The sequence below is a fragment of the Etheostoma cragini genome, chromosome 14, assembly GCF_013103735.1.
Source record: "Etheostoma cragini isolate CJK2018 chromosome 14, CSU_Ecrag_1.0, whole genome shotgun sequence".
Classification (NCBI taxonomy): Eukaryota; Metazoa; Chordata; class Actinopteri; order Perciformes; family Percidae; genus Etheostoma; species Etheostoma cragini.
Genome location: NC_048420.1, coordinates 18,449,294 through 18,476,522, shown reverse-complemented (window position 1 = coordinate 18,476,522; position 27,229 = coordinate 18,449,294). Strand labels below are relative to the sequence as shown.

At 38.1% G+C, this 27,229-nt stretch overlaps 4 protein-coding genes and 1 long non-coding RNA gene across 7 annotated transcripts; 3 read left to right on the top strand and 2 right to left on the bottom strand.

The window, feature by feature from the left end:
• Nucleotides 1-1,252: 1,252 nt before the first annotated feature.
• zgc:101785 (uncharacterized protein LOC450032 homolog) lies at nt 1,253-6,616 on the top strand. 2 transcript variants are annotated; one of them, XM_034892096.1, is made up of 14 exons: nt 1,284-1,343; nt 1,691-1,730; nt 1,882-1,929; nt 2,338-2,436; nt 2,588-2,676; nt 3,580-3,693; nt 3,860-3,950; nt 4,077-4,156; nt 4,468-4,506; nt 5,248-5,338; nt 5,458-5,553; nt 5,639-5,694; nt 6,165-6,272; nt 6,449-6,616. In XM_034892096.1, the coding sequence occupies exons 3-14, from the start codon at nt 1,884-1,886 to the stop codon at nt 6,506-6,508; spliced, it is 969 nt and encodes a 322-aa protein (XP_034747987.1). In that variant the 5' UTR covers nt 1,284-1,343; nt 1,691-1,730; nt 1,882-1,883; the 3' UTR covers nt 6,509-6,616. The 2 variants fall into 2 exon arrangements, with proteins under 2 accessions (XP_034747988.1, XP_034747987.1); XM_034892097.1 differs by lacking the exon at nt 1,882-1,929 and having other exon boundaries at nt 1,253-1,343; nt 2,340-2,436.
• A 1,091-nt stretch (nt 6,617-7,707) lies between these two features.
• Nucleotides 7,708-9,741, bottom strand: si:ch73-359m17.9 (uncharacterized protein LOC100000433 homolog). Its single transcript, XM_034892781.1, has 2 exons — nt 9,462-9,741; nt 7,708-8,415 (listed from the first exon to the last, which is right to left on the bottom strand). Exons 1-2 carry the CDS (start codon nt 9,510-9,512, stop codon nt 7,708-7,710), a joined length of 759 nt encoding a protein of 252 aa, XP_034748672.1. The 5' UTR covers nt 9,513-9,741.
• A 1,800-nt stretch (nt 9,742-11,541) lies between these two features.
• On the bottom strand, nt 11,542-13,214 carry LOC117957267 (salivary glue protein Sgs-3-like). Its single transcript, XM_034892884.1, has 2 exons — nt 12,981-13,214; nt 11,542-12,360 (listed from the first exon to the last, which is right to left on the bottom strand). The coding sequence occupies exons 1-2, from the start codon at nt 13,038-13,040 to the stop codon at nt 11,905-11,907; spliced, it is 516 nt and encodes a 171-aa protein (XP_034748775.1). The 5' UTR covers nt 13,041-13,214; the 3' UTR covers nt 11,542-11,904.
• Nucleotides 12,998-14,285, top strand: LOC117957268. Its single transcript, XR_004659460.1, has 2 exons — nt 12,998-13,081; nt 13,905-14,285. It is a non-coding gene; the product is annotated as an uncharacterized LOC117957268 (long non-coding RNA).
• Nucleotides 14,286-21,641: 7,356 nt separating this feature from the next.
• On the top strand, nt 21,642-26,269 carry zgc:114119 (uncharacterized protein LOC619273 homolog). Of its 2 annotated transcripts, none has more exons than XM_034892649.1 (5): nt 21,642-21,821; nt 22,640-22,870; nt 23,924-24,082; nt 24,360-24,449; nt 25,336-26,269. In XM_034892649.1, exons 2-5 carry the CDS (start codon nt 22,646-22,648, stop codon nt 25,429-25,431), a joined length of 570 nt encoding a protein of 189 aa, XP_034748540.1. In that variant the 5' UTR covers nt 21,642-21,821; nt 22,640-22,645; the 3' UTR covers nt 25,432-26,269. The 2 variants fall into 2 exon arrangements, with proteins under 2 accessions (XP_034748540.1, XP_034748541.1); XM_034892650.1 differs by having other exon boundaries at nt 22,644-22,870; nt 25,336-25,431.
• The last annotated feature ends 960 nt before the right edge of the window (nt 26,270-27,229 follow it).

Here is a 27,229-nt window from a genome sequence, read left to right as displayed (position 1 = left end):
TTACAAGATAATGAAGCTCATTTTGGTTATAAAAAATAAAACAAAGTCAGTCTCCTATTCATCGGAGCAGCTTGAGACTTTATACTTAATGACGTCACAAGTTTGAGACCTACATCTCTGGTTTCTGGCTTTGAGCAAGAGTAGCTCATGTTCACAGATAATGAAAGAACTTTCCTAGGCCATGAAGATGACAAGTTACTCCAGCCTTTTTGTTATATGCTTAGTTGTGTTTCTTTTTAAATAGAGGGTATGGACAGCAAAACTTTGGTTATTTCAGCGAAAGGCAAAAGAGCTCTCTGTTGATCAGCTGTGTTTGTAATAACAACACAGGTGTCAAATTTATTTGTGCTCTGCAGGTGAACAGCAGGTAGACACGGAGCAGCACAGACAATTGTAGAAATGAAAACCATGGGAAGAATACATTTGTTCAATGATTTCATCAGGTAGTTTTTTCTGTTAAAAATTACTTTATGAGCATATGGTGTTTTTTTCTGTGAGACCCAATACCTTATATGATTTGTAATTTGAGCCTGCTGATTTTGACATTGAATGTGATATGTATGTCTTTGTCAATTACTCTGTCTCTCTCTCTCTCGCTAGCTCTTTCTCTTGACCCACTGTTCTTTTCTAGAAGGGAATAGGGCGGATAAGAGTTTTGGAGTATTAGATTGTTATCACAAGCAGACACAAATGCAGGTACTGAAAAGCCCTTTTGTTATCTCTTGTGACACAATTCAGTTTTTATGTTTTGGAGCCAGTGGAGAATCAGGTTATAAATGAGCACACCAGTTCTACGACGATCTGTTTCACTCTGAAACCAGACTTTGCCCTTCACTTACTTACAGAGATGGCTGGCATGTTGCATGTTAGGTTTGTTTATCAGACATCTGCAACATCTTTGAGGCAAGCTGTAAAAGTACAATGGAGTAACTTGACCACCTCAACACTAAACTATTTTACAAGAAAAGCGGATACATTTGGCAGTCTTACACAACAACAATTCCTAACATTTTTCATCCACATCAGCCACAGAATCTACAGTGTATGATCATTTCACATCTTGGCCACCTGTAAACAAACCTGATTGTCTGGATTCCTCCACTGCAAAAAATGTCAGTATTTTACAAGTGGGTTGTCGTAGTAATTCTGCAGACCAGTGGTGTTGACAAAGCTGTGATGGTACTAAGCACCAATTGGTCAGCTATTTGATTGACAGTCAGGTGGGGGAACTGTAGCAGGTGTGGCACAGTAAGGGTGGGACTGAGATTCAGGGCTGATTAGAGGAGGTTGTAAAAAGCTCTTCCTCCACACATTCCTAGAGCTGCTACTGCCTTTTGTTACAGGTAGGAAAAATGGCATTCTTCAAAGATTTTATAAGTAAATGTACTTGTGTTATTCTACAGGTGTTTGTGTTGGCATGTTGGCTGTCTTAGACCCTTACAGATAACACTTATTGTAATATTGCTGTTTGGTTGAGATAAGAACGAGTCAGAATACACTGCCATCAAGTAATTTATTGAACAAAAATTCAAGGTTAACTTAAATGTTCTCTTTCCTGCTATTCACAACACCACATTGAATATACTATTATATCTATACTGTGTCCATGTGCTGTGTTATAAATGTCATTAACTGTATACTTTTGCATGTGTCTGAACCATTTATCTCTTCCTCTACAATATTTATGCAGTTGAAACAAAGCCATGGACCCCGAGTACTTCAAATCTCATGTAAGTAGACTTGCTCGTGCCCTGTCTTCTCTCTGCCATTGCTTTATGACTCAGTTTACTCATTAGTAGATAATGTATTCAGCTGTCTTGTGTTCTCTGATTATCTGTGTTACGTCATGTACAAAAGTCTTAATGTATGTGTGGCCTTTAGGCATGCTGGAATGCTGCAATGTGAACTCATGTTTCCAGTTAAATTTCAGAAAAATACTAGTTGTTATAAATTCATAAACTCAACTCCTAACTAATCTCATGTTTAAGTCTTAACTGGACACTACTGTATGTGTTTCTTGCCATGTTCATTACTTATGCTGGGAAACTAGTAAAAACAGGAATATAGAATTTTTGACTTTTTTAAAGCTGACATGTCTCTTTGATCTTCTTCAGATCAGACCTTTTTCTTTCACCGTCATCACTCATCTTGCTTCTTATCTTGTTACACATTCCACTTGTTCCCTGTCACTCACTTATCATATTTTTATATATTTATATATTCCTAATACAATGTCAGGATGTATGCCCAATCTTCCTTTCTCCCATCTTTGCAGTATTCTTTATTGTTTGTCTACATTTTTGTTTCTCTCTGTTTTTGTGTCCCTATTTTTCACATAGGAAATGGGTTGGGGTACCCTTGGAACGGTGCGACCCTTCTCCAATTTTCACCCTGACCGGGATGTCATGGAGATCCAGACAGCGCTGGAGAAGAAAGGTGCTTCTGCAAGTAGATTTAAACTGGTGTAAAAAGTGGTGTTGTTGAACATCCATGTTGGATAATGATCAACACAATTCAACTTTTCCTTTGCCTCTTCACATTTCTCTCGCCATCGTTAAATATTGTATCATAACATTGTGTACCTCAGATGCAGTGACGCTGGTGAGAATCCTAACCAACCGGACCAACGCTCAGAGACAAGAGATCGCCAAGACCTTTCGAGAAATGATGCAAAAGGTAAGAAAAAAATGAGCTAACAGCACTTGTATCAATTTGCAACATGCAAAGAGGCTCTAAAAAGCATGTTCAAAGCTACAGCAAACCCCCCAATGTAAAATATTCACAAAAGAATCCTTGCTATGCAATACAACAGAATTTAGAGATGCAACGACAGTTCTGTATGTTGGAAATTTGTGTTTGCTCATCTGTAACTCCCAAATGTTTGCTGTTCAAACATTATTTAAACTGGTTCTGAAGGTTTTGAACACACCTTTGTTTAGAGAGGGAGTAGTATGAGCAGTATAAGCTAAAGTAGTGTCATAGTGAAGAATAGGACACTGTATTGTTGTACATAAATACTATTTCTTCAAATTAGTTCATTTTAATAGGTTACATGGGTAGCTATATTCTGTAAAAAAAATAAACAGAATTATTTTTCCTTTTATTAGCAATATTTTCTTTAGCAGAAGGAGATGATTGTATCATAATACTTTCCCAGACACTTTGTGGTCAAATGAAACTCTTTTTAATTGCGTAACAATATAGCTATGTGCGTAACAGAGTGACTTTGGAACGTTCAAAGAACAGAAACCAAAAGTAACTTTGTTCAAATAGATGATGTCAGACACACTCTTTTGAGCCAATGACATCTTATTGAACAGGGGAATAGACTATTACATTTTAACAAGAATAAAAATACAAATAATAAAGCTAGGAGTGTCTTGGTAGCCAAATGGTTCCAGCGCTTACCCCTCTGACTGAAAACAGGGATGAATAGGATTTGACGTAATTCCATATTATGTTACTTTATACCTTAACTTATTTATAAACCAGTAAACCAGAGTTTATTGTCTGATCTGGTACATTGAGAGTCCACAGAGAAAGGCATGATTATTATGATTATTCTGACTTTGTGTTCAGGACCTGTCAGCTGGTGTGAAAAAAGCTCTTGCTGGAGATTTGGAGATTCTACTGCTGGAGTTGCTAATGCCTCCTCTGGAGCATGAGGCTTATCGCCTGCAACAGGCCATGGCGGTAAGTTGGTGTTTGAGTGTTTGTATGCAGCACATGTTCAGGGGTCTTGTGGAGTGGGTTTTTTAGAGGGTGGTAGTGATTTTGCCTTGCCTGTCTGTCATGTCCCAGTATATACTGTACATCCCAGCATAATGTATAGATATAGTATTTGTACGTGTGTGTGCAGGGTATAGGCACAGATGAGGAAACACTACTGGAGATCCTGTGTACGCGATCCGGAACTAAGCTTCAAGAAATCAGTGCTGTATACAAACAATGTAAGTCACAGAATGTCTTAGTGTTTCCCCAAATTCTTTAGTTGATTGCTGTGGACATGTAAACCTCTAATCCATATGTATTTGTGTCCTGATAATTGTCATGTTGCTGTTTGTCTCCCTTTTCAGTGTATAGGACGGACCTAGAGAAGGAACTGAAAGGAGAAACGAGTGGGGACTTTACTAAGCTTGTTTTGGCTTTGTTGAATGTAATTTATTTTGATTTTACCTTTACTATCACCTTTAACCTTTGAAGTAAAGCAATTGGCCTTGCACTGTTGGGGACAGTGCAAGCTGCAATAGCGGGCATTGATCCTCCACCTTTCATAATATTGAAGCAATTTATCTTAGATATGAAATAGCAGTGGGGCAACATCGCAGCAGCAATGTAGAAATAGGATTTCTGTGACAGGTTCTTCTGAAACCCATAACACTTGTTTATGAAATGTGTGGTACGATTACATTTAGATATGACCTTGAAATTTCAAAAAAGTGTTTTCTCACTTCTCTCTCCCAACAGAAACAAAATATTGCTGGAGGGGTCCAGAGAGATATTGAGGTATTATTTTCCATGATACTTTTATAAACAAACATTGTGGTTTAGGTAAGTATAAAGGGAAGTTTTCAGTGTTACATTTTAATTTAATTTATACTTTTTATTGATCGCCAGTAGGGACATTATAATTTACACTTTACTACACACAGGCCTGAAATACACACACATGCTCAGGTCCTATAGATACACAAATGGAGAGATTTCAGAGTGAGTGGGCTGCGAATGCTTGACAGGCGCCCTGAGTGGTTGGTGGGGTTCGGTGCCTTCAAGAGCACATTTGCAGCGCAAACTGGCATCTCTCCAGCCACGAGTCCACACTTTGTTCTTTGGTCCGTAGGGGGACTTGAAACAGCGACCCTCCGGTTCCCAACCCAACTACCTACAAGCTGAAAGCAGAACAGAAATATACTTAAAAGACGTAATGTTCTAAATGTTGACAGTGCGCTATTATGATATAATAGCTACTAGCAATATTCAGTACACCCATGGAAAACCTGTGAATAAGGGTGGTTCTTGCACAGGAAAATCTGTCTTCTTAAATGTATCTGCCATATCATCACTCATTTGGGGTGGCACTGTATTAACAACAGGCATGCCACTAATCACACTCACTCCTGTGAATGCATGGTTCCTAAACTGGCATAATACACTTGCAGCCCTTGCATGGAGTGTAGTAGTTGTAATGTGTGAGATTTTGGGTGAGATTTCACTCATTTCTGACTGTATTGTTCTGTTTTTGTCCAGGCTCTTTCTGCTTCACTGAGTGGGAAAAAAGCTGATTCGGGACCGTGGATTGACATACTGACGTCCAGAGACTCAGACCATCTTAACAAAGGTATGTTTTTCAAACATATGGCCTGGTAGTTCTTCTACATTTGTTTCTGTGTTTTTGAAATTTGTTACTGTTTTAAATATGAACGTGTACTTTCCCTTGGCCTTGTATGGTTTTGACAGTGCTGATGGGACTGGAGCTGGAGATAGGACAGATGGTGGAGCAGGCTCTGGAAAAAAAATTTACAGGAGACTTTCAACTGGGTTTGCAGGTTTTAGGTGAATATTGTTTGAGATGCTGTGTGAGTGTTAACTGACCATGTTGATTTGTCACTAATTTTTCTTGTGACTCTGTCAATGACAGTACAGTGCATTCAGAGCCCTGACGTCTACCTTGCTAAGAAACTAACTACCACAAAAGTAAGATCCTTTCATCATCAATTGCCTCTTTTATTCGGATGACTTATTATTTAAATAATTACACTGTGTCTGACTGATGTAGTATAAAGGCTCAATGACTCAATCTTTAAAGTCTCAAATACACACACACACACACACACACACACATACACACACATACACGCCACCTACCTGTAATTTAGGTAAATGGTACTCTTGTATTTACCTTGTTTATGATATCCTTTTTCTATTTCCAGCCATAAAGATCCATTAAGATACATAGTAATAAACATTTTATTGTTTATTTATTGTTTTAATTTATGACTTGTGCTATATAGATACATTTTCCTTGACCTTTTTCCTAGCCTTTGAACAGAGAAAAACTAATTTCTGATGTTCAGACATACAAAGTGGTTAAACCAACAATCCTATTTCGGGCAAACGTGTATGAAAACGTAACAGTTCACACAGAAAACATTTCCCTCTTTCAGACACCGATATTGCAGAGCATTATGGTGTCTCACTCTGAGGAAGATCTGCTGTGTATCCGAGCTGCCTACCTCAAACTAACAGGCATTTCCCTCTACACTGCTCTACAGGTGGGTCCCACACATAATACTGTGCTAAATACAACACCTTGGAATAAGTGTATGTGTGCTGACATGATTTTTTTTTTCCAATTAAATATTAAATTCAGAAGAGCTCTTTTTTGAAGATAATGTTTTTATTCTTTTAAGGGAATTTCTTTTTTGATGTGAACATCTTTTACCAACAGAAACAGTTCAAAGGAGATCATCTACAGGCTCTGCTGGCCATTTGTCGCTCTGAAGATTGAACAAAAGCTACACATTTGAAGAAGCTGCATTTTTTATTAATTTAGTTGTTATTCTTTCCCCTGAATCAGTCTGTGATGATGCCAAAATAAAATTTATGTTTATTGCTACTTTTGATGTTTATGAAATCTCACAATGTGCCTACACTTATTTTAATGATTTATGCAAATACATGAAATGACAGATATTTTGTAGTGGATTTCTTTTTTTAGTGCAGTTTGGTTATTTGTTTTTATTACTGTATCTGCCCAAATACTTCAAATTCATCCTGATGTTTTATCTACGTACACATACATGTATGTATGCAGACAGAATAACAATCAAAGTTTAGTAGTAAACTAATGTCTAACATAAAGCACACACAGCCTTTTAGACTAAATGTTGAAATAGTGAGCTCTGAGTTCTGATGGAAAACAATGTTTGGTTCCATTTCATTACATGCAGAGATGGCAAAAGTACTCACTTCCCGTACTCAAGTAGAAGTAAAGATAAATACTCTGGTAAGAAGTAGAAGTACTGATTTAACTTCTTTATTCAAGTAAGAGTAACAAAGTAAAGGCTTGGAAATGTACTTAAAGTATAAAAGTAAAAGTAGCCTTGCTACTCCTAGCCTAGATTAGGACTGTATTTAAAGCTGATTCTGGTTTCCAACTTTGCCCCAGGTGTGTCTTTCTAAACACGGACAGAGACAACTTCTCTCTGATGATGCTTGATTACAATCAAGCAACAGGACAAACATGGGCATGGGTAGCTGGTATGGCTGTGTGTGTTTGTGTGTGTGGTTCTTCAAAGAAATAAATAACATTGCAAAGGCTACCATACACAATTCATAGAAATCATATATATGCTAGTAAATAATAACAATAAACTCACTATCACTAACATTTTCTTTATGCAATGTAGCCTAACTAATAATGCACCTAAAATACAACCTAGGACGGTCTACAATCCCCATTACACCAAACCACCAGCCAGGTGTAACCTAGCTAACAGGTGAAGTACACAAATAACAAAATCGCTAGCTTACTTACTTTAAATTTGCCAGAACTATAGACCAATATTACAACAGGCTTGAATGAATTGACAACATAAGTTAAACAACTTACAGTTCCCAAGTATTCATACTGTGGCCTACTGTAGATTTTACTTGATCCTTTATTCCTTTCTTTGGACCTGTATTCAACTCAGTCTTCATTTACACTCAGAAACACGCAGCTCCAAAGCAGAGTGTGTAGAGCAACAATGGTGCAACAGAAAACAGAAGAGAAGCTTTGACGTCTGAGCCTCCATTGTGCATGGTGGGGAATTTGGTGGTTGATGTCATTGTTGTCATTATTGGGGTGCTAGGAGAGGAGCTTGTGTTTGTGATTGTAGTCTGAGACATAGATGTAGTGGTGTTTAGGGAAGTGTTATTAGTCGCTGGCGTTGTGGTGGTCATACCACTTGTAGTATTGTTAGGGCCGCCAGTTGTAGTGGTTGTTGGGGCAACAGTGGATGTGGTGGTTAGGGAAATGGTGGTAGTTGCTGGCGTTGGGGTGGTCATACCACTTGTAGTATTGTTAGGGCCGCCAGTTGTAGTGGTTGTTGGAGCAACAGTGGATGTGGTGGTTAGGGAAATGGTGGTAGTTGCTGGCGTTGGGGTGGTCATACCACTTGAAGTATTGTTAGGGCCGCCAGTTGTAGTGGTTGTTGGGGCAACAGTGGATGTGGTGGTTGGGGAAATGGTGGTAGTCGCTGGCGTTGGGGTGGTCATACCACTTGTAGTATTGTTAGGGCCGCCAGTTGTAGTGGTTGTTGGGGCAACAGTGGATGTGGTGGTTGGAGAAATGGTGGTAGTTGCTGGCGTTGGGGTGGTCACGCCACTTGTGGTCATTGTTCCATTGATGGCAAACGTAGTGTTCCCTTGAGCCTGAGTGGTTATAGAGTGTCAAGGTCATTTAAATCAGTGTTAGAAACAAAAGTTATAGTGTGTACACCAACAACATTTCTGTTTCCGTGGTTACCATCAATCCAAGACCATGTTTAGCCAAGTCATTGTTTTGGAGACTACATTTACTGGTTTTCAATTATAGTGCTGTCATGTCCTGTAAATTCCAGTAAATAATAATACGTTAGCTCTGTTTTCCCACTGCAATGGATTCGAGCAGAGATTTTCAAAAGGGGGTCCGTGACCCCTAGGGGGTCCTCAGAGTTAGTGCAGGGGGACTGCTAAATTATGTTTAACTAATATTTTTTGAAATTTTCTTTTTTTTTTTTTGAAATTTCTGAAAGTGTACAATTATTTAAATCCAGCATTTTTTAGCAAACATAAATTGGCCTCTTTGTGAATAAAAAAAAAAATTACACATCGAAGATAAGTTTAGTTAAAGTAGCCATCATGGTAACCATACAGTTCAGTTTAAGGAATCATTGTGCCTTCCACTTATATGTTGTGATGTATTAATAATACATGAATCCATTTAATTTCATCCAGCTGACTAGGTTTAACATGCAAATTAATTTTATACAACAAATGTTCAGCAGCAGGGTGTCCCTGCTCTGTCTCTCTTTCAGCTACTTGGTCCTCAGCCTAAAAAACGTTAAAAACCCCTGGATTAGAGATTAATTTCTGCCCTTTTGCTAACCTGTAATGTATTCGATCAGCACTCTGTTTCTCTGAAAAAATCCTAATGATAAAAAAATTTGTGGCAGTGACAATAAGCATATTTAATGGGTGTCAAGATCTATTAAATTACATGGAAAACATATCTAACCTTTTCAGGACAATAAGACAAGTCGCAGGCTGAGTAAACCTCTATGACTTTTCCAAAGTTTTTAAAGCACCTACTTATTTACATTTGTTGGTTAAATCTTGTTATGTGCCAAGTGCAAATAAAAAAACAAGCTCTATCGGGATAATAAAATTGTTTGGCACATTTTCTTGAAGAACAATTAAAAAAGTGCAGAGGTAGTTACCATTGCCAGTGCCAGCAGAGCACAGCATGTGCCACGTCTCAGCGCCAACATCTTCGTGGTGGAGAGCCGAGAGGAGGCAGAGATGAAGCAGAAATGTTACTGACACTATCCTGTTGCAAACAGCAGGAGGATGTGTTTTCCCACTATAACCTGGTCCAATTCTACTTTCTTCTGGGGAACTGACATGATCCTTTTTGTTCTTGCTTTTAAACAAAAATATCACCTTTCAGGAGGGGTAGGTGTGAAATTACGACATACAATAAGACCTGGGAATGCATCCAGGAAGTTGTTTGGGGAGGTGTATGTGTGTGTGTGTGTGTGTGTGTGTGTGTGTGTGTGTGTGTGTGTGTGTGTGTGTGTGTGTGTGTGTGTGTGTGTGTGTGTGTGTGTGTGTGTGTGTGTGTGTGTGTGTGTAGTTGTTGGAGCAACAATTGATGTGGTTTTTAGGGAAGTGGTTGTAGTCACCGGTGTTTGGGAGGTCATACCACTTGTAGCAATGTTTGTTAGTCAATCAAACACAAAAACAAGCTTCATCACAGTTTTTATGACACCGCTCCCTTCTAAGTAAGTGTGAATTCCTATAATATGATAGCAATCCCCTGCAGCCAACCCCCCAATGATTGCTCATCTTCCTTAACCCCAAAGTCAAATTTCATACTTGATTGCATTTTAGAATGTGCACATTGCAAGTTTGGGACACATTAAAATATTGTACTTCCTCCCTGTGATGACGTTTAATCGCTATTTAAACTTCCTTGTCGCTTCATATGTAAATGTTTTATTTGAATGTCCATGGGTGCAATCATGACAAAAAACATATCCTGGTTGATGATTGACAAAGTAATGATCAAACAGGTACCAATTTTATTTCCTCGTGTAAAACAGTTTGAGTCACAGGATGAAGGTCATTGTCAAGATTTGTTTTTCAGAAAAAGTCCTTGAAACCAAAAAAAAAAATGCATGTGGTTTTTGGTCAAGACACAATTTCCAAACTCTACTGCTGTCTTTACCTTGCATTTTATGGCATGTGCAATAACGTAAGGCTGTATTCCTCATGGGTGCGGCACAAACCATGCACTATTGCTTTACCATTGCTTTAGGTGTCATTAAAGTTCCATATATCACCATGTTTTGAACGTATGCTAGTTTTTTCAGTTGAATATTTATATTAATATTATTTAATAAAGTCTTTTATTGTTTTGTCCACTTAATTAAATTACTGTTTTATTTTTTGCCACCAGGTGTCAGAGTTGACAGAAGAGATTATTTTCCTTTTATTTTATATTTATTTGACATTACTTTTTTCAGCTGGAGCCTCCATTGGGAGTGTTAGCACAAAAGCGTCAATGACACTTTTGTAGTGTAGTGATACCATCTTTGTCACTCTACCTGCTGACAGATTTAAGCGTCATTCATGCTTGTTTACCATTCGTTCTGTTCTTTTGTCATTGACTTACTGTAATAGGCCACCATAACATAAAGTTTATAATTTAAATCTGCTACCTTCTGCTCACTGTATGTTGTGTGCCTCTTTGTTTGTGTGTTTGACTTGTTTGTATTTTTGCTTTTACTGTAGAAAACCGCCGTTGCTGTAAGAAGGGAATTTTCCCACTGTGGGATGACAAAGTATTATCTCTACTGTATGTGAGCTAATATGGAAATTAGCCCCACAAAATTTAATTTGTTATTACCTGAATGTTTCACTTTTAAGGGAAATGTGAAAATTGTTGTGACGTTAAGTATTGCCTGTGAAAACAAACTGAGCGTTGGCTCAGTAATTGTATGAAGTTATCCTTACAACATATAATAGAAGCTTGTGTGTAGCCTCCCTCTTGAATGAACTTTATCTTCCTCCCCCATTTCCTGAAATGTATTTTTTACACAATACATCAGCAGATTCCTGTGTAGTGTACCACGGCAACAGAAACTTGATGGATCACAGATCAAGCACGTCATATTTTACAAGCTTTGTTTTTAATCTTTATGCTTTATGAAAAAACAGTTTTAATATATTACTTTCAAAACAAATAACATATACTATATAAATATGAAAATGTATTTATTTGTAATTTTTTGTAAACATATGACACATGGTAATAGTCAATTTTTTTCCAATGTTTATTGTTTTTTTTGGACATATCAACAAAAAAACATTTAATATACGCTGTTCGATTAACTAAAAATATATTCAAACAAGACAAATAATAAGCCTACAGTATGCAGAAAGGGTACATTTAATGTTTTATTAATCTCTTAAAAGGCAAACAAACACGCTTCAACTCATTAGGATTCATGCGCATCGGCTTCAGCCTTAACAGAATCTGCCAAAGTTATTATTTGAATGTTAATTAAGAGCTAGATCTTTCTCTGTGACTCTCCCTAATCAATTCCTAATTTCATATACCGCAATTTGGTTTAACACACAACTGATGTAAGTCCACTATCACCAAAGTACTTGAAGCGCAAGTGATCCAAACAGCAGACTGACAGGGGTGAAGATGTGGCTCTGTCTGTTCATTGTAGTCATGCTCATTGTGGGTCTGGTCACCATCACTGTGAGGGTCTGGCTACTGACGGGGTTGGATCCTGTGGGGTTGGATCCTGTGGGGTTGGAGTCTGTGGGGTTGGACCCAGTGGGATTGGATCCTGTGGGGTTGGATCCTGTGGGGTTGGAGCCTGTGGGGTTGGATCCCGTGGGTTTGGATACTGTGGGATTGGAGCCTGTGGGGCTGGAACCTGTGGGTTTGGTTCCAGTGGTTCTGGAACTGGTGGAATAGGAAACTGTAGGGTTGGAACCAGTAGGACTGTTGTTGTTGTCAGTGGTGGTATAATTGGATGGCCAGTTTGTACTGGAGCTGTCGTTGTGTGGCATCTCTGTGGTGGTACTTGATAGTGAACTCTGTGTGACGCAGCAGAGAGAGACAAAGAGAGATTTATGACATAGCATGGCACTGTATTGTAATGCTGGGGAGCATGATTTTGCATTTTTACATTGTACAGAAAGGTCTATGAATCCATGTTCCAAATTTGCCATTGTTTTAAATGACGAAATTGCATTAATACATATTACATGGGCAGGATAATAAAAAGGTTTGCCATGTCACTGTTATGAATAAGTCTTATGGGTTAGTGAATGAGTGAACAAAACTTCACATCACAAAAACGTTGCAGTCCTCCTAGAAAACAAATCTGCCCATTGCACATATTATAAATGTTTTTGCATTCTGCACTAAACCCATGCAGACTCCTTTTTCTTTCCCTAAACAGCTATTTTGCAATGGTTTGTTTCTGTTTTCATTGTTTAATTCACATATTAATATTTAATATGTTTGTTTGTTTATGTATGCACCAATCACCCAGGCAACTTTAACATTAGTGTATCTTCCTGTGGCAATAAACCCTTTTCTGATTCTAAACCCTTTTATTTTCTGATTCTGACACAATCCAAAATTTTTTCTTTAGATTTAGGTTTTTACATCTCCCCATCTATCTACTCAACAGCTCGTGAAGAGATTTTACCTGTGCACAGAGGAATCCCAGCAGAGCCAGGAAAAACTGCTCCGGGACAAGATACTTCATGTTGGATGAAAGATGATTTCCTCTTGAGGACAAACAGACTGGTGTAGTATCTTGCAAAAGCCTCACTGTTTTACCAGCTATTTAATCTTTCTTTTCTTTTCAATCAATTTAATTTGTCACATGAAATCGTATGTGTTAGAATTCCAGTCTGGCCCAGTCATACCCTTATGTGTCCTTGCCGAGAGTTCTGTAGAAAGTGATTTTTTTCCAGAGGCTGGTCTTTTATAAGGCATTCAGATTTTTCACCTGAAACCTGTTCCAGGAAGCCTTTCCTTAGTCTCCACCCTGGCTGTGAACCACACATGCAAAATCTCACACTCATAGAATTGAAACAAATCCAGAGGCAGTCAGAGATACTGTCTCTTTGTTCAGTAAAGTTTCCTATTTGTAATTATTTTATGGCTGTGATTGTCTGTAGAATAAACTGAGAAACTTATTGATTACTACTTAAAGGTAAGTAATATCCTGAATAGCTTCACCTTGTTGAATGAAGTGTAATATAAAGCAGAGTTCCACATTCAAATTCCCACCATTTCCAAAAACAATACATTTAGAGTCCTATGGATATTAATTACTATTTTATTTGCCAAAACATCCAGCAACATGTCATATCCTGTGTTTATGTTTGCCATTTGGAACAAGATATAGTTTTCAAATCAGAAGCTGGGCATTATAAATAATTCATTGAGATTGTGTGGAACAGTCTTGATCAAAAGCGGAAAAAAGCTCAGTGCAAACAAAACACTTCATGGCATTAATATGATACATGTTAGACAGTCACAGTGACAGCCGTTAACAAAGAACTGATTTTTCTCTTGAGGAAAGGTGAATTTGTGATTTTCATTTTTGGTTTTACACTTTCAGGCCAATGCACCGCAGATCAGAACAGAGATCGCAGGCACCAGGAGTTGACTGCTTGGCTCAATCAAAGAGGCAGACGTCGCGGCTGAAGTTGTCATGGCTCCAGAGGACTTTGTGGGATGCTGTGATGGATTGATGGTAGTTATGTTGCGTGAGGACGTGGACGTTTCTGGAAGCTTCCTGGAGGTTACGTGAGTGGAGGCATGGCCGTGCAGTGGTGTGGTCACTGATGCGGGTTGGGTGGCAGTTGGTTTGGTGTTGTTGCTGGTCACTGTTGCATTTGTGGATGTTGTAAGAATCTCCTACAAAACAAAAAGAAAAAAACTGTTTGCATTGCACAAGAGAGGTGATAAATCAGAGCACAGACTTTTTGGGGAAAAAAGCAAAAAAAAAGAACTATCTTAAGGATAAATACCCCTCGAAGTAAGCGAGAAAACATGTACCCTTGGTAAACCAACCTTTAAAGAAACAAAAGTCTAACCAAATAAATGGCAAAAACACTTATAAAGGAATTCACAAAACAGATGATATTACCAGACATAGTGAAATGAATTTATAACAGTGATGAGAAGATGCAATTATATTCTTATTACTTAGCTAAATTCTAAACCTCAATATATTAGTTATTATTTCCTGCCGGTCTTATACTGTCAGTTGATGCCATAAATCTGCAGCACACTGTCTCAATGGTCCCGTATGTACTCCAAGGAGTACATGAGGCATGAAGACATGAACCATACTTTACACATTGCTGTAGATGGTCAGGCCATGCAGCTGGTTAAAGGCCTGCAGCACATCTCTGCCCTGTTTTAATTCTACAGGATATGTGTCTCCTCGTTGTTTGTCATCTCCCATTTAGTCCAAACCTAGGCTTTATTTTCCCTGATAGTTCATCCAGTTAATGTGGAAACAGGAGTACTCCCTTGGCTGACACCAAAGCTACCTGCAGTAAAAGAAGGGATGAGTAACCAAGTAGGTCTAATTTATTCTGGTTCAGAATTTTAGCAATGGAGGAGCTATAGTAAATGTTCCTGGTCATAATTATGAGGATGTGGAACAGTTCAAATTTAACATGGTATGGTTTATATAACGCATTGACTAACCCTCATAAGCTTTTAAATTGGATAGGCTTTTTCAAAGTAGTCACGTTGTTGCTTAGGGTTTTTTAATGGTTGAAAGTGAACTATAAACACATTATCAACTATTTCCAGAGTCAAGAATGAATTTTCACTGTAAAGCCAACATTGATTAGACTGGGTAAAACACGGCCACTCGGCCGGCGATTTGATTATGCCCTGCAGCTCGGTCCGGAAATCTGCACGTTTAATTCTCCTGCTTCAGTTCACAATTTTGCGGGAACCAATCACAAACTGGCTTATCTACCTGCCGCTGTTTTTGATCATTTGATTTTGTTTATTCAATTGTATTAAGAATGCCTTACACATGAAAATACATCAAATACAATCAAGGATAAAAGATAAATGAACAATTAACAATAAATAACATAAAGTCCAGGACTTATATCCATTGTGGTCCTCAGGACAAGATCAATCAACACATTGTTAATCAAAATGCTATTGGCATATTTAACACAATGACAACAGAGAAGAGACCAAAAACCTTCTTGTTTGCATTCAACATAGCGGCGGCCACCAACGCCACTGAAGCTTAGCCGAGTAAGCCCGGATTGTTGGTTTGATTGGTTGAAGGACAATCCAAATGCGTCTTTTGCAGAGAAAATACTGAGCAGACTCCCAAGACCAGTGCTCAATCTCAAATCTATTGAGCCAGACTAAACATTGATAAGAAGTCTTTAAAGTGCGAAAGCAGAAACAGCTCCAGAACAACTTGGAGTTTGTGGTGACAACTGTTTCCAAGATCAAGAATAAATACTTATTATTTCCACACTGATTTTATCATCCATTTCATTTCTCTTCTTTAAGTGTTATGTTTTGCAAGCTAGATCTTTTGTTTCAAGCAGAAAAAAAGTCTGGTTCTACCAAATAAGCATTTACATTTTTCCATTTACCTCCATTTGCCTACCCTGGAAATCCAGAGCACAATTTGAATTTGCTCAGCGGGTTAATCCTAGGATTTTGGTCTGAATTTCCAGGCTAACATTTGCCTAGGGTTTGAGACGCATTTAAATGTTTCATTCACCTCAGACTAATTTGACTTTGGCAAGAACAACAAAAGGCAGCTATGCTTTTTGTTCAAAATCCTTAAATAAATCAGCAGTCCAAACAGTATGCATTACTCAGAGAGACTAAACTGTTTGGCCATCACTGGTCCATGAATGGTCACAACAAGTGTTTTTACCAAGATTCAAAGTGTTGCTTACCTCAGTGCAGCCCAGTAACATGAAGGTCCAACAGACACAGAGGACAAACATTCTTGTAGTCCCCATCTTGGTCTTCAGTTATACTTTCAGCTGTCCCCACATTTCTGTCTGCCCTTTTATACCAGCCAACTCTCCAAAACCCTGATGCTGATAACTCTTAGTCATCAGAGAGAGTAAAAAACAAACATGTACTGTGCTCTGGAGCATTTCCAACTTGACCTGCAGCATTAATGATAAGCGATAGCAGAGAACCAAATTGTGATTTGTAAATTACAATCATAGCACGAAGAAAAAAGGCTTTTGTGCACCAGTCTTTCTTTATTTTATTAAAAGTAGATTATACTGAGATCTTCTCCAAAGCCAGGTTACATTGTGGATTTTTCACTCACACCAATGCATTCCCAGTTCAACCTTGAAGATCAAAGCACAGATGATGAAATGATGCTGAGGGATTTGTGTCCGGGATTTGGACACCAAGGGCTGTCCCACATCATATAGTAGTGCCATGTGACAGGAAATATTAAATTACTTGGTGTGCTGTGAACCTTAATTTTTCAGGAGTTATGTGTAACGCAACCAGATTTTATTTCTGCAAAAATCCTTGAGACCCTAAGCACGCTTGGTTTTTGGACCAAACGTTGCTACTGAAAGACTTTAAACAGCATTTTATGGCTTTTTGGATGCACCTGCCCCGATACCCACTGCCAATAAACTCTTTTCAAAACATCACACTACACAAAAGTTGAGAAGGCAATAAACCAATAAAATGAATTAAGGTAAAACTTAGGACCTGAATAAAAACTTTAATCAATATTCTATTTTATTTGGTTCACCAGCCTGTAACTTTCTGTTTCTGTTCACTCCCACTACTCTCATAGCTTAGTTTTTGAACTAAAGCAGATAACTATTTTCAGTAAAAAAAAAAACTTTGTTCCTTGTCTTGCTCTGATAAACTTTTTACTGTCCACACTATCTGCCAGCACCAAACAACAAAGAGACAAAGTTAGCAGCTAACGTTAACAATAACCTAAGCTGGACTTTTAGTCAAAGTACAATTTTAAGTCACAAGACCTAACTCACAATAGCAAGATAATTTAAGTTAACCTGACTTAAAACTAAAACATTGATATATTTACACTGAGTTGCTGCAACAATTAGCAATGGAAAGCATGGACTGTTTTAAAAACTATAACCTAAAGAACCCATTCCAAATTCCTAATTTCTGTGTTGCTGTTTATTGTCATCAGTGTGTTTCTGGGTCTTTAATGCCTTCCTGCAAACCAAATCTCCTTCAGGAGACCGTCAAGGTTATGCAGTGAGCACACACAACCATTATGAAAATAGTAAAGAACACAAACAAATGGAGGAAGACTTGAAACTAAAAACGGACCTAATGACACCCTTAGTTAATGATAAAAGTTAAATTGGCTATATGTAACTTAGAGTGTGCATTGATTTTAACAGCCCATTTGGACAAAAGCTGTAGTGTTTTTACCACACTTGCTGTCCTAAAGGTCCAGTTAGCGTTACAGGGAGGTCATATAGTTACAGAGGCATTGTTGCATTTCAACTGTTGTCTCTCTCAGATTGCGTTCTTTTCACTGTTAGTCTCGTTTGGTGTTACAGGTCATTCATAATCATCAGATGGAAAATTAAGCAATTTCAGAAACATTGAAAAGTTACATATAGGCCTAGTCATTACAATATGATTTGTATTGATTATGAGAATTTAAGGTGTAGAGGAGTCTGAACACAGTTTAACAGAACTCACTTTTTGATGAATCGCAGTTTAAACATTGAATCTGGACTGGCTCTTGCTAATATGCATACGTCGAGGTAACTGGCGCACGTCGCTCTTCGCGACCGTGCATTTGCACAGCACTCAGACACTCTGTATCGTCACCAATGAAAAGGAAACTCCCTGCTGAGTTCAATGACACTCTACGTCATACAGTTCAATAGCTGCAAAAGAGGGCAAGGCCAAAGCATAGGGGTCGGGGCAAACCTTTACCCATAACAAAGGAAGTCTCTGCTGAGTTCATTGAAACCTCACATAAGACTCTATCTTAAATGTGTGTTTTTTTTAACTACTAATAAATAATTTTATTTATATTTCTATGTTCTAACAACCTGTAATCCTATTGGTTGGCAATTGCATAGTGCATTTTTATGGCAACAAAAAATGTTTTTTTTCATCTTCATACTTAATGTTTCACTTTCGACCAAGCTCAAATAAACTCAAGGAAGAGAAAAAAACAACACAGGGAAATGTATCTAATTTACCCCAAAACATGGAATGTCACCACAGAAACCTTCTACTCTGCTTACTTTTACATTTTTTCCCAACCCAAATGAACATAGTTCTAATTCAAATTTAGGGAATAAAGCACGTTTGATTGCACCTTGCTTGCTGACTAGCAGCTGATATGTTGGAACATCTGAAGCAACCAGAACGGAATGTTTACAGCTTTTGACATCCAGATTGTACAAAAATACTTTAGGAAAAACAACCTTGTTGCACTTGTGCATGAAATAATAATATTCTTGTTTGTATTGTCACTCAATATTCACATTACAAAAAAATATCAATTTTGAAATAACGTTTTTACCTTTGCAGAGTTTTACTTTTGAAAGAGCTAATCCATCTTCCCATAAAACTTCAGCTTATCTATTAAAGGAAAGTAAACAGACAAACCCAATCCCATTTTATTTGGTTGGAGATGACAGAGGGAAGGGTGTGACAGAGAGGTTCAAGGGAAACGTAAAGTAAAAGGTTACAGAATTCTCACAAGAACTCTGTGTAGCCTAAGTTATTTTAAGATTAAGATGACTACATTTGTCCACAAATGCAACCCACAATTTCATATGCAACTAATAAGGCTTAGAGTAGGTTCAGTCAAGAAGACCCTCTTGTGTTATTCACTCATTCTCATTGCCCTCTCTATCTCTCTCTCTCTCTCTCTCTCTCTCTCTCCCTCTTCTCCTGCTTCCTATTATCAGTTGGTTAGGTGCATTTACTCGTTTAGTTTAACCAATCAGATTTAGGCACAATCTCTATCAGCCAATCACATCTTTGCTGCCAATATTTAACTGTTCTCCTCCCTCCCTCAGCATCCTTGTCATTCATGCTCATCACACCACTGTCTACTCCATGGGGGCATCCTACCCTAGTCACGGCTTCTGGACCCCCCTATAAAATGCAAAGATGTCACTATGGGAATTTGATGACTAAATATTGGTCTACTAGCCAACGACTTTTCAGATTGAACATGTTATAGTACAACATAAAAATGTTAATAATACAAATTTCACACATTAATTATTAATCCGCGGTTTGAACTTGAAACACACTTTTCTTTGATCATCGTCACACAACCTCAAGGACAGAGAGGGAAGTAAGCTTGACCGTGTTGTTTTAGTATATGATCACATAGCCAAGCCTTTGCGATGCTTTATCATCCGTGTTATCACTATGCATATTTCCTGGTATCAGGCATTTAAATGCTTCTTTCAGATAAGGCTATGCCCCTTATCATCAGTGCTACTGCGTATGTATTTGTATAACGTCAACGTTTTCTTTCCCACAAACCTATTTGTAGGATTAGCTAAGGATCCATTTTTGAAGGTCCATGTCTTGCTCTGCTTTTGTTACATGTTCTGTATGATGAGAGTTACTGTTTGCATTATGCAATGTTTTATTGATAAGTTTCATTAAGTTCAACTATAAAGATGAGCAAATACAATTAGAAGGTGGAGGAGTCTTGTAGATGTTTTATTAGCTGCTCAGAACATGTTTATATAAACTCAATATTGCAAAACTTTAGAATACGGTTGCAACAATGACCAATGGATCACATGTGAAAGAGTCAAATAAAAGCATGAAATGTTTATAAAACTATAACCAGAAGAACACATTACCAACTCCTCATTTAGGTAATGCTGTACTTTGTCATCAGTGTGTTCCTGTGTCTTTAATGCCTCCCTGCAAACCAAATCTCTGTCAGGATACTGTAAAGGTTCAGGTTGAAGTTCTGCCGTGAGCACACAACCATTAGGAAAATCGCAAAGTACACAAACAAAAGGACAGAGACAGAAAAAAAACTCCCAACAGTCAAAACAGGAGACAGACGACTTATTGCAGCGACACAGAGCAGGGAGAAGGAAACTAGCTCTGCTTGCAGCTTCACAATCAATTTTTGCAAGATTGTATTTCTTTTCTTTTCTTTTCAGTTTCTTAGCACACTGCTTAATTTGATCCGATCTTTCAGGAAATTGAAAATACTTTGGGCACATAGAACTAATGTATGTCACAACCAAACTGTATCTTTTATCAGATACTGCTACCTATGTGGGGATTTTACTCACAACAATTCGTTAAGGTCAACAAAGGGCCTTTTAAACCACAGCTTATCAGAAACCAAATGTACTTCCTTAAAACGTGAAAACATGAGGGCAACCTTTGATCTTATGTACACCACCGATAAAGTTAGCCACTTTGGTTTAACAAATAAAAAAAGCAAGTTACCACATTAATGATTTGCCATTTCAAAAACTAACAGGGCTGGCCAGACTTCAAGGCAATGTCTCACGCATATGACTTTCATACAATCCTGAACAGTCTATTTTTATTAGTAGTACTGCCTATTAAAGCAGGATTATTTATGTAATTTCTACATTTTAGTATGAGCAACAGAATTACGTGCATTGGATAAAACTAAAAGGCATACCATTTAGTTTTGAAATACATAATTTCTGTGTCCAAGGAAAAAAAATGTAGGTATGTGCATAAATATTTAATTATTGCTGCTCACACATTTGAAGGAAAAACTGTTTTTTCCTCCTACTGGATTCTGGTTTGGCTTAATGGTCACTGTCTATCTGACTCCAATTTGGGTCACTTCACCTTGCACTTTTCAGTTTTAGGTGTTGCAGGTGAAGTCAGGATTCGCTCAGTTGAGTTATAACAAGCTTGAGTGAAAATAATTTTGCACTGCAGGTAATCATACGCGGATGGTTCAGAATTCCATCCAGACTCACCATGTCCAACAACACAGTCTTTCCGGAACTGACCCTAGACCCCTCTCTGCCCTACTCTTTTATTCTTCTCCAGGTTCCTCCTTCCGCCATGGCTTTCTCTCGCCGCTAAACAGTTGGAGACAGACTAATCTACATTATATAGTATGGTAAAGTGTCTTCATTATCTTACACATGCCAAACCAGAGGAGGGGACAAGGCCACCCCATGGCTACAGGACATTTTATTCTAATACAACATATTTTTCTACAAGTAAAGTAAATCAGTAATATTAATCAAACACACCGCATGCTTCCAAGATTTCTGTGTGATGTTCTATTTTCATGTCTACTCAGAAACTACTGTCTCCACCTAGTGGTGGGAAATGTGTCCTGTGACCGGAAGTGACGCGAAGATTAAAAACGTGCAGCGCTTTCTGAAAGAAATAAGTGGAAAGGTTTAATTATGTTTTATTTAAAATAATAAATAAGCAAACGTTATTTACGCAACCAAAAGAGCAAGTCGGACGTATTTGGACAGCATTTAACAGAGAGAAGTCAATTTAGGTAAGCGGTATTTTGCTTTGGCCGCTAGTTAGTTAGCTGGCTGGCTAGCGGCTAACTAGCTAGCCAGCCTCAGAATGAATCTTTAGCTACATTAACGTCAGACTGTTCAGGCTAGCCTGCTTAGCCTCCAAGGTTAGCTTTTGTCAGTCAGTAAAAACGCTGTGTTTATTTAACGTTAGTAGCTTTAGTTTAGCTAGCTAGTAGATCCAAGAAGAGACGTTTTGACCGCGTGGAGTAGGTTTTCACAGTTTATGTTAACATTAGCAAATCGAGTAGCAAATGTTAGAGCAACGTTACGTCGTCAGAACTTTATGTAAAATGATCAATTGGAAACTTTAACGTTACTATAATTACTATTACTGTACTGTTATTTATTTATATAATATATATATATCTACAAATAGACACACACTCTGAACCTTTTCACATCCAGATTAATATTTTGCCCACCTTGCTCAAACCTGCACGGCCTTAAAACCGTTATAATGTACACATTTGACATAGTGTCTTTTACATGTTATTATACTATTTATATTCTAGATTTATGTTATGTATGACTCTTGCTCTACTTTGCTCTATTGTTTGTTGTTTACTCTGTTTTCATATGTTTATTGTGCATCAAACACACCAAGCAAGTGCACACGTCTATGCAAGTGAAAATTTACATTGGGATCTCATTCTGATTCTGATCATTTTAATGAACTAACTGTTAGCTAGCTTGTGTCTGTGAGTCGCACTTTTGTGACATCATCACAAGTCAATTTCTGAATACTGGGTTCATTACATCACTCTAAACTCTTTACCACATACTTGCCTAGCTAGTGATGGCAGCCTCCTTACCTCAGAAGCCAGGGATGGCAGGGATGGCCTCTCAGCAGCAGCCCCACCTCCCCCCCAATGCTGCCTCAGCTGCTGGCCAGCAGCCCATGCCCCCCCAGGGGGCCCTGAGGGAGATCTCCCCAGTTTTCCTCTGTCGGATTGGACAGGAGACAGTCCAGGACATTGTCACTCGCACCATGGAGATCTTCCAGATCACACGAGCTACGCAGGTACTGGACACTGTTAGCTAGCTAAAGTGAATGTTATACCCCTCTTTTCTATGTGAGATGCTGTTAGTCTTTAGTTTAGTTTCGTTATTTGAGGGTCACCATTAGCTGTGCCCCTTATTTGCGTTCTGTGTGAAACTACTCGTGACAAATAAAACAGTTTGAAGAAATACATTGATGTGCCAAATAACAAAAACAAAGTATCTGGTGTGTAAAAGTATTTAAGCACAGCTAGTCTTCCTGGGTCCACATTTAAACAGTCCACTCATGGTGTGAAAGCCAAGTCTTGCAAACATTTTCTTATTGTGTACAAGCTACTGTTATAGTGATAGACCACATGGCTTACATCTCAGAAAAAAAAACAGATTTTTCTTTTGTGAAGTCAGAGTTTTTATTGACAAAGTGTCAGAGATCTGTGTATTAAAACATGTTAGCCTGCCTTGCTGTTGTATTGGGCTGAGACTAATCCTTATTTTTTTGTTAGTTTTATTACTTATTTATACATAGTTTTTCACTGAATATTAGAATTCTGTTCTTTACTGATATCATAGATCCCAATTTTAGTTTAACTTTTACTGTCTAGTCTTTACTGTCTCCTTCCTCTGGTGTCTGTCAGTTTGCATCTGCCCCATCTTTCTCTCTTACTCATCTGTCTATCTCCTCCTGATCTGTGTCTGTAATTGTCCCTCACTGTGGGACACTCAATCACTCCGTGTATCAATCACCTTTTCCAGCTTGCCCTTGTCCATTAAACTTTTCTTTTTCCCTTCACCAATAACTAAATGAACTAAAGACTAAATGAGTAGTATTGGGGCCAGAGACTAAAAAATTGTGGTGTCATGCATTTATACCCAGGCTTGACCAATCACCATCCACATGTTCTTATATCTAATACACTGTAAAAGCAGAGTGGGACAATCTGACAGTATCAGCCTTTTACTAAACAGGTCAAATGAAAGAACAACAAGAAAAGTGTATACTGTCTTCGTATTAATAACCCACTAGTTTTGATATCTGCAGATTACTGATGAGCGACGCTGTGTGTCTTTGATGTAGCTTCCCAATGGCGTGACCCAGAGCCAGGCGATGTACCAGGACCGCTTTGGGAAGCTCCAGGAACACCTACGGCAACTCGCCCTGCTGTTCAGAAAGCTGCGGCTCCTGTACGAACGCTGTGTGGAGATGACCTCTGACCTGCAGGAGGGGCCATCAGAGGTGAAGAAGGGGCCCTCTGCTTAAATGATGTTCATTCAGGTTTTTCTTTCAAATATGCTGTGTTTTTTAAAGGAAATAAATTATGAATATTGCTTGAAACAGATTAGGACAACACTGAATATAAGCTTTACACTTTCCTTCCTTTTATTAGGGCTTGAGTGTATGCATTTGCAGAATTCCCCGTCGTTTTACACCTACGTTCTTTCAGGATCAAAACCCAATGCATTCATAGACAGGAGGGGAAAAAAACTTATTTGTATGTATTCTGTGTTCTCAGCTTCTGCCATATGTTGGAGAGGAGCTGGTTTCTGTCAAAGTGGAGCCCTGCAGTTCTGCTGTCAACCAAGAGAGAAGAGAAGTTCTAGAGGTGCATTTCTGTTTTCTTTTTGTCACAACTATCACACATCATTTCTGCGTTGGAGTAGTGACAGCTAGGCCTCGCTATGTTGTTGTCAGGTTGTAATATAATTAGTAGTTTTTTCCTGACCCGCAGTAACCCCCGCTCTAATAAATAAAATAAATGTTCTAAAGTAATCATAAATTAGTAGACTGTGCCTCATATTGCCAGATACTGAAGTGATATGTGGTCTAGCTGCTAGACCAAACACAAATATTCAGCCACTTTTAAAGATCATTTAAGTCCAACATTGCTGCAACTATTTAAATTGCATCAATGTACTGTTATTTGGGGGACTCAATATTACTTCTTGGTAGTTTAGACTGACATTTGTTTTTTTTGTGCTTTTTGCTCTTAGAAAAGCAAATGGGATTAGGTTTGGAAAGAGCAACATATTTAGCTGTTTAAAGTAACCTGCAAACGCCTCTAGGTGGCAGTGTTGGCACAGGACAAGGGAATGCCTTGCTGGTGTGGATGGAACACAAACCAGGCCTAGTGTGCAGCTTAAGTGAAGTTAAAATCACAGTTGTTTTTGTAAATGTTTGAGACATTATTCTAGCGAGATGAGCCACCAGGCAGCCAGTGGCATAATAGTGGAAAGGTTTGCCTAAAGCTGGTAGGCTTGTTTGTTTTAATAACAACATACTAGCAAAACAGTTAAAAGTATCTTTATTTATTTATTTTTTTTTTTTTACTCTCAAAATCCTCCAGCGGGTATTATCGTAAATAAGCCTCAATTATTGTTAATGACTTTAATGAGTAAACTAGGTTCTGTCTTGAATGCTTTTGATTGTAAGAATGGTAAATGACTAAGCTGTAAAAGGTGTTTGACTGTGTCGTCCTGGTTTACCTGCAGAAGGTCCGCCAGAAAAACCAGGAGATGAAGGTTCTGATGGATCAGATGAGGAACCTGCTGTGGGACGTCAACGCCATGCTGACGCACAGGAAATGATTGTTCCACCACATCCTCTCTCTTTTTAGGAGATACATTCCTTCAGACATATGGACTGCTTAATGGCAAAGACCAGGTGAAATAAGGGAATTACTGTTGGATTTGGATTATGGGACCTTTCACTTTGTGTGTCCTTTGTTGACACCTCATCACTGAAACTCACAAGTCACAGAAGAGCTTCTGCTGTTTAGTATGTATAATATTGAAGTTGTTGAGGGGGAGCTATTATTTAGATAGGGATCGGGCTTAATGAAATCTTAAAAAAGCATAACCAGATACACTCCAAGGAATCATTCTGGCAGCTGACAGCCTAGTTTATGTTTGCAAAGTGCTCTACAAGTGTTACTTTGCAAATGTGTTTATTCACATCAGTTATGGATTCCTGTTTTATACTGTTAAAATTAAGAGTGGAAACCTGTATTTACTCAGGTAAAAAAAAAAATGGTGTTTTCCCCCCTTGTGCTGACTCGACACCAGACAGACTTGTAATAATTGCAGGTCATTCTTCCAGTAAGCACAGAAGCTGATCTGATGACTGTTTACAATAGGGACAACTGCCCTAATTATGATTTGTCAGTTGTAAAAACACAGAGTTCAGAATTCAAATCAGCCCCTTGGCAGCTATCTATGCATCTCAGGTGCTCTGTACATAGGTGTGTGTGTGTTTGTGCATGTGCTTAATGAGATTAGCTTCTTGAGTGCTAGACAGCACACCTGTTTACCCTGAGGGGGTTGAGACTTGCTTGCCTGTGAATTTATTTTTGTAAACTGTGGGACAAAAGGTTGGCCTACTGGGTCATTTCTGTTTTCTATAAAATAAACTTTTTTAAAACAATTTATATTAAACATATACTTTTAAGGCTTCTAGGTAATAGACCAGCTAAGATGTGCATCACTGTTTCAATTCCAACCGTGTGGGCCGATGTGGGAATGCATGATCTCCCACACAATTGAGATTGTATAGAAGTACAGTACATCAAGGCATATCCACCAACACATAATGATGCATATTCTGACACTGACCTTTTGTATTCATCTGTCTTTACACAATAACAGCTCATCTGTGTAGTGCTCCTACAGATCAATGCATCAAAAACTAAGGCCATGTGATTGAGCAGCACTTTTGATGGCTGTATTTGTATTTAGAATCATTTTACAGCCAATTTAATCTGCTCATCGGGTTTTAATACTACAAAGATAAAATTTCAGTATTATAGCTGTGTAAGACACGCTACACACTGTACACAGCACAAGTTATCAGTGTACCTGATGGGAAAATGTGCTTCTGTTTATTTGAGCTGCATATGTTTACACACTATGAACTGGTCTGATAGTAATTTCTGATGAACTGTGGAAATAAAGTATTCGTATGCTTAGTTGAGTGAAATTGAAACAACAAATTAGTCAATTTGCAAAAAATGGGATAACTGATTGTGATACAAGTCATTTTTGTTAGCAAATTGTCACTCACTAGTTCCTGCTTCTCAAATGGGACTATTTGGGTGTCTGCTGTCACTATTTCCTGACATATTGAATAAATAAGAAAATGTCAGATTAATCAATAATGAAAATTAAATTATTGGTTAGTTGCTAGTTCAGACTGATGGAATAAGGTAGTTAAAGAATGTTCCGTATACAATACATTAATTATGCATACGGCATTGTTATGAAGTCTAGTCTTCTTTTGCCTGTTCCTCACTAAATTAACACACTTTCTTTCTCAAGAAATTGGCTTCTAGTCTCATTCTGCATCTGTTGCACTGATACGTTTTACTCCTTGAGTGTCAGTCACCTCTGC